Here is a 6,348-nt window from a genome sequence, read left to right as displayed (position 1 = left end):
GCTACAGAAATGGGGTGTCCTGTCCGGTTGTGCCCCCCCCCCCCCCCTCCACTACCAGCGTCATCCCTGACTCAGTGTCTTTTTGCAGAGAGAGAGAGAGAGAGAGAGAGAGAGAGAGAGAGAGAGAGATGTGTGTATAATTCTCTAGATTAGGTTTATCACACTGTCCTTATTCCTGAGTCCCTATTGTCACACAGCTCCAGAACCAGCTGCCATATCCAGCCATATGCCGCCGTGTGTGTGTGTGTGTGTGTGTGTGTGTGTGTGTGTGTGTGTGTGTGTGTGCGCGAGTGCGTGCGTGCGTGTTCATATACCTGCTACAGAGTTACAGCTACAGTCGTGTCTCATAGCGGTTTGTGTTTTTGTCTTTCAGCTTCTTGGAAAAAATCGACCCTGTGAGGCAGAACGACTACTCACCAACAGACCAGGTATGTCATCACCATTATCATGACCAATCATAGTCAGTGTTGTTTTGACGTAGCGGACACACTTTGAAGGAGCACACTCTCTTAAACATATCATCACCTTCTTAAAATAATGGCTCTGTTTTGTCACTTTATGTCACTTTTGAGGACAATTATGTTGACCTAAATATCGTATATTCTAGATTAGGTTCAGTTTATTCGGTTTTTCTCAAAATGACTCATGACTTAAGCCATTATTTTAAGAAGGTGATTATATACTGTACGTTATCTGTTCTATGCTGTAAGTTGTCTTTAGAATGATAAAACAAAATTAACAAAAATGTGTCTCCTTCTCACTGCCCCAGGGGTTGATGGTATACATTTCCTCTTAACTATGTTTCTGTCATTCTGAACTCTAGGACTTGCTTCGGTGCCGAGTTTTGACATCAGGAATTTTTGAAACAAGATTTCAAGTTGACAAAGTGAACTTTCAGTAAGTGTCTACTCTCCTTGATTCCGATTGAATGTGAAGTGAGTCAACTGCATGGTTGTGTTTCACTTGATTACCAGTAATATACTGTATGTACAGTACAGAAGCAAAGTTCAGTTAGACAGAGACCTCTACAGGACTGTAGCTGATGGAGGTTTCATATCATTATGGTTATGTCGCCACCTTGTGGTGATACAGTGTACTCGTTCATTTCATTCTAACAGTTAGAAGTCTTTACAGTTAACCGTTTTTTTTTTACTTCTGTTTCTGTTCAAATGCAATTTAGTAAAAAAAAATGGCTAAATAAAATGGGATCATTCAAAATATATCAATCAACCACTACAGTTTTACAGGAATAGACCAATATTACAATATTACTATGATTTAAATGATACTATGGTTGTGTATTGATAAATGTGACAGCAGCTGGTGAAACCGGGAACAAGTCGCCAACCGACGGACTGTTCAGACATTTATTCAGAAAAATGTAAATAAACGTCAACGTTGTTAAAAAACAATGACACACTCGCTAGTCAAGCCAAATGCAATGCAATGGATTCGGTGAGTAATCCCCACTACTCTACACTAACTAGGTAGTAGTGGGGATTACTCACCGAATCCATTGCATTGCAATGTTTTGGCCTGACTAGCGAGTGTGACATTTATTTACATTTTTCAGAATGTAAGTCTGAACAGATTTTGATTGGTTGGCGACTTGTTCCCCCTTTCACCAGCTGCTGTCACATACTGTATTGGACTATAAGTCCACTAACGCCTGTCTGTCTCTGTCTCTTCCAGTATGTTTGATGTGGGTGGCCAGAGAGACGAGAGAAGAAAATGGATCCAGTGCTTTAATGGTAAGGTGTTACTGTCTGGTGTAGTGATGGTGATGATGATGATGATGATGATGATGGTGATTATGATGATGATGGTGATGATGATAATGATGATGATGATGGTGATGATGATGGTGATGATGACGATGGTGATGATGATGATGATGATGGTGATGATGATGATAATGATGATGATGATGATGGTGATGATGGTGATGGTGATGATGGTGATTATGATGACGATGATGATGACGATGATGATGACGATGATGACGGTGATGATGACGACAACTATTTGTTCTGTTAGTGAATTTTTCTATGGGAAAAAGAAATTTCTTCTCATCAAATCTAATGCGATGTGGAAAGCCTGGAGGTCTGAGCGACATGCCTGTGGCAGCTGTTTAAGTGGATCCAGATGATTCTTTATAAGGCTGGAGTCATTAGTGTTCCACGTTCTATGACATGTTTATGAGCTCCCGATGGCCGCTCTTTTTTACAAGCGGTATTTAACACCATCAGCGTGAAGCAGCCGCAGCCTCAGTCTGAAGGGTTGTGTTTTTTCTCCCTCTTCCCCTGTTCCCCTCAGATGTAACTGCCATCATCTTTGTGGCGGCCAGCAGCAGTTATAACATGGTAATAAGGGAAGACAACAGCACCAACAGACTCCGCGAGTCGCTCGATCTGTTCAAGAGCATCTGGAATAACAGGTTGGTCTGCGCTGGTCTCTGTACGCCCAACCTCTTTTCTCTCTTTCCCATTTCCTCGTTCTCACTGTAGCCTGTGGGTAATCCTGTAACAGGTTGGTCCTTTCTTGGCTGAATTATCATTCCTAGTCTAGCCTGTGTTTCAGGCTACTCTCTCTGCCCTGTCTAGATTTGCAATTCTCAGTTAGAGATCAACCAATCACAACGTGCCAGATATTCATGGAGAGTATTCATGTAGACAAACCTGAACACACTTAGGTTGTAACACTCTACATTTCACTACATTTCATAGTGAACATTTCATATTAGAGTTGGGCGATTTCCAATTTTAGGAACCATTAAACTGTCCCTACATTTAACGGCGGTTTTCAGTATAACCGTGGGATTGAAAGCGGAGTTTTTGATTGACGGGTGTTTCGTTGACGGGGATGGGGGGAGGGTTGGTAGTGGAGATTAACAACAAATGTATGGGCTACAATTCAGTACAAATGAATTAAATTAAAAGCACAGCCTATAGCATGGAGTAGACTTATCAAATAATAACAAAAGAACAATAAATAACAGAAAAGGCAGTAATGAAAATGGCCATAAAACCGTATCCAGGTACACTTTATCAGGCTGCCCTCGAAAAGGAGGTACAGGACCCCGGCCGCTAAGACAAACAGACTGAAGAACTGCTTCTACCACAGGGCCGTCAAGGCCCTGAACACAGCAAAGACCTAAGTTCTGGGCCCAGGACAGTCTGGACGGATTGTATGGCAGCTAGTGCTGAGGCACAAACATGTACATTTCAAGCCTGCAAACTGTGACACTTTAAATAACGTGAAAAAATACTATTGTGCAATATGACAACCCTAGTTGACTATCTGTGCAGTATAGTACAGTGGATTGTGTACATAGCCTTTATTTATGTAAACCAGCTCCTTACCTTCTTGTGATTTTATTCTTTTTCTAAAAGTGTTTTTTTTTCCCCTTTCCTAACACCAGGGGAGCCACCCCTCCTAAATTTCGTTGTTTGGTACCTGTACTGTAGCAATGACAATAAAGTCCATTCATTCAACAGACCGCAACATTTGGCTATTCTTCAAGCCTGTTCTAGCTTTTTGACTTGCCTGCTGTGCTGAAAAAGTACTTTCGGGCCATCCATTTGATTTCCACCAGCGATGGGGATCTTCATCTTCGTCAATCACAAGCTCTCGACAATAGGCAGTCATCTCTGATTCTGCTCACTCCTCTTTCACCCTCTTCACCTTCTGCTTCACGTTCTCCACCTTCTGCTTTTTTAGTTTTTTGAACGAACTCGCTTGCGCTTGCCATATATTTGTCTAATTCTCCGTTCTCAGGAGAAGCTGTCACGTGACACGTCTTTTTTTACAGGTTATTTATTTGACAAATTACATTGTTTACAAAAAGTTCTGTCATCACTTTCATAGCATCTTCAACCACACAGACAGTGGTGCTGGACAAACACTCTTAAGCTACCCCGAGCTTTGTGCTTTGAATTACCGTAATAACCCTATATGGGTAGAAAGCGCAGCTTCTCTGCTTTCAGGAACCAAATTTTTTCCATAGCCCATATAGTTTACTGTAATGAGAACAACGTGTGTAAAATGCTGTCTACATGGCCAGTTTTATTAATGTGTTTATTATATATAGCAATTTATGATGGTATTGACAAGAAATGTTGCTATTTTTGAATACCGAGGTTTTCGTTTTAAACCGGAAAAAACGCCCAACCCTATTTCATATCATCGAACTTTGCACAGCATTTTTGCACTGTTGTAAAACCATCACTTTATTACTTTATCAATGTAGGGTTACTTATTTTTACTTACTTACGTTACTTATAATTATTGTGTTTTTGTATATGCATGCTGCAATGTCAATGTTGAGGAACCAAAGCCAAAGACTTTTACTCTTGTGTACTTACAGTAAGATAATAAAATCTATTCTGATTCTGATTCTGATTCTGATTTTGATTCTGATTCTAATTCCGCTGATCCACACATACCCCTGGTCCAGGGGCTGTCTCTCCTCACACCTGGTTCCCTGTCTGCCTGCTCACACGGTCCCCATCTCCCTCCTCAGGTTTCTACGGACCATCTCTGTCATCCTGTTCTTGAACAAGCAAGACATGCTGGCCGATAAGATCCTGGCAGGGAAATCCAAACTTGAAGACTACTTCCCTGATTATGCTCGCTACACTGTGCCAGTTGAAGGTATCCATCTATCTATATCTGTCTGTATATCTAGCTCTTGTCTGCCTGTCAGTCTAAAATAGAGCGTCGGTGTGATTGCGAGTGTGTCCGTCAAACACTGATGATATCTTCTTCCTGTCGTTCTTCCGCCAGCCGTCCCAGACCCTGGGGAGGACCCCAAGGTGACCCGTGCCAAGTTCTTCATCAGAGATGAGTTTCTGGTAAGGACTGGTTTTATTACTGGCTGTGGTGGCATGGTTTGTTTCTTTTATGTGGTTTTTGTGTGTGTGTGTGTGTGTGTATGTGTGTGATCATATAGGTGTGTGTGTGTGTGTGTGTGTGATCATATAGGTGTGTTTGTGTGTGCGCTCGTGCGTGTGTGCATGATCTATTTTTGTTGCTTTGTCACATTGTTATATGTCATATCCTAATACCACTGTGTGTGTGTGTGTGTGTGTGTGTGTGTGTGTGTGTGTGTGTGACCCTACAGAGGATCAGCACGGCTAGTGGCGACAACAAGCACTACTGCTACCCCCACTTCACCTGCGCCGTCGACACTGAGAACATCCGCCGTGTCTTCAACGACTGTCGTGACATCATCCAGAGGATGCACCTCCGCCAGTATGAACTCTTGTGATTGGTGCAGCCCTGTGCTCAGCGCTCAGCCAATCCCTGCGATCCACTCCCGAAAAAAAACACAGGCCCTGTCGGGGACCAGGAGAACTACTGAAGAGTGACCATGCTGTCGTTTAATTACCATTGTTGTTGTTGTTGTTGTTTATTTGTTTTCCTTTTTTGTTATTTTATTTATGGCCCATTTTGATTCTTTTTTTTTTTTTGATAAAGGGGGTGGGTGGCGGGTGGGTATGAGAATGTATGTGTGCCTCATTTTTCATTTCAAATGCCTTGATTCAGGTCATTCCACTAAGCCTTTCTAGCTAACGCGTCGTTTTTTTTATTCTGTATTTCAAAACTTGAAGGGTGCGTTCGTAAATTCGCTCCGAGAGCGCCGGAGCGCACGCTGGGTTCGACGTCATAAAGGGACCAAGTCATTTGATTGGACGAGAGGCATTCCATGAGTGCTGATTAGATTTCCAGAGCGAATTTACGGACGCAGCCTCAGTCTTTTCTTTTTTTTCCTCTTCTACGGCTTCTGCTGTGGTTGGATGTGGACCAGCTGACTTCTTCAGAGGGGGGGTGACTGTGCGTGCGTGCGCATGCGTGCACGTGAGTGTGACTGAAAGAGAGGTGGAGTTCCTGAGAGACTTTTTTGTGTGTTGGTTCCAGAGTTTGGACCAACCCACCAACACTCTGGATGACAGCTTTCCCTTTCTTTCCCTCCCTCCCCCTCCCTCTCTCTTTCTCTCTTTCTGTCTGTCTCTCTCTCTCTCTCTTCCGCTGTGAAGAGTACTTGATGAGGGGGTGGGTGTGTAGGAGAGATGTAATGCACTTTGCATCAGGTAACTTAAAGCCGTCAAGGACGTTATACTCATGATGTAGCACCGCCATATTTATTACTCTGTCACTTTTTTGTTTTTATAGTTTATGACAGGTTGATGGAGAGGCTTTCAGGCTGAGAGCTATAGACCTAGGGTTGGGGGCTGGGGCTTGTGGGAGACCAGGAGGATGCTGGGAGTTGAAGTCCTATGCACCTCTGGCCATAGGGCAGCAGCAGTAGCTTCCTGCTTCCTGCTAGCCGTGTGTAGATGGAGAGAG

At 43.0% G+C, this 6,348-nt stretch overlaps 1 protein-coding gene across 1 annotated transcript in view; it reads left to right on the top strand.

Annotated features, from left to right (window-relative positions):
• Positions 1 to 5,269, top strand: part of gnal (guanine nucleotide binding protein (G protein), alpha activating activity polypeptide, olfactory type) — a gene marked incomplete at both ends in the record, with an annotated part of 38,056 nt that extends 32,787 nt beyond the window's left edge. The window contains 7 exons of the mRNA XM_080544412.1: positions 374 to 428; positions 824 to 897; positions 1,693 to 1,751; positions 2,317 to 2,437; positions 4,523 to 4,653; positions 4,786 to 4,853; positions 5,123 to 5,269. Coding sequence (XP_080400538.1) covers positions 374 to 428; positions 824 to 897; positions 1,693 to 1,751; positions 2,317 to 2,437; positions 4,523 to 4,653; positions 4,786 to 4,853; positions 5,123 to 5,269 — 655 coding nt within the window. The remainder of the gene's footprint in view (positions 1 to 373; positions 429 to 823; positions 898 to 1,692; positions 1,752 to 2,316; positions 2,438 to 4,522; positions 4,654 to 4,785; positions 4,854 to 5,122) is intronic.
• Positions 5,270 to 6,348: the final 1,079 nt, after the last annotated feature.

The sequence above is a fragment of the Nansenia antarctica genome (assembly GCF_963989245.1).
Source record: "Nansenia antarctica genome assembly, chromosome: 13".
NCBI classification, from domain to species: Eukaryota; Metazoa; Chordata; class Actinopteri; order Argentiniformes; family Microstomatidae; genus Nansenia; species Nansenia antarctica.
Note: the sequence above shows the minus strand (reverse complement) of the source record. Positions and strands in the feature narration are given on the sequence as shown.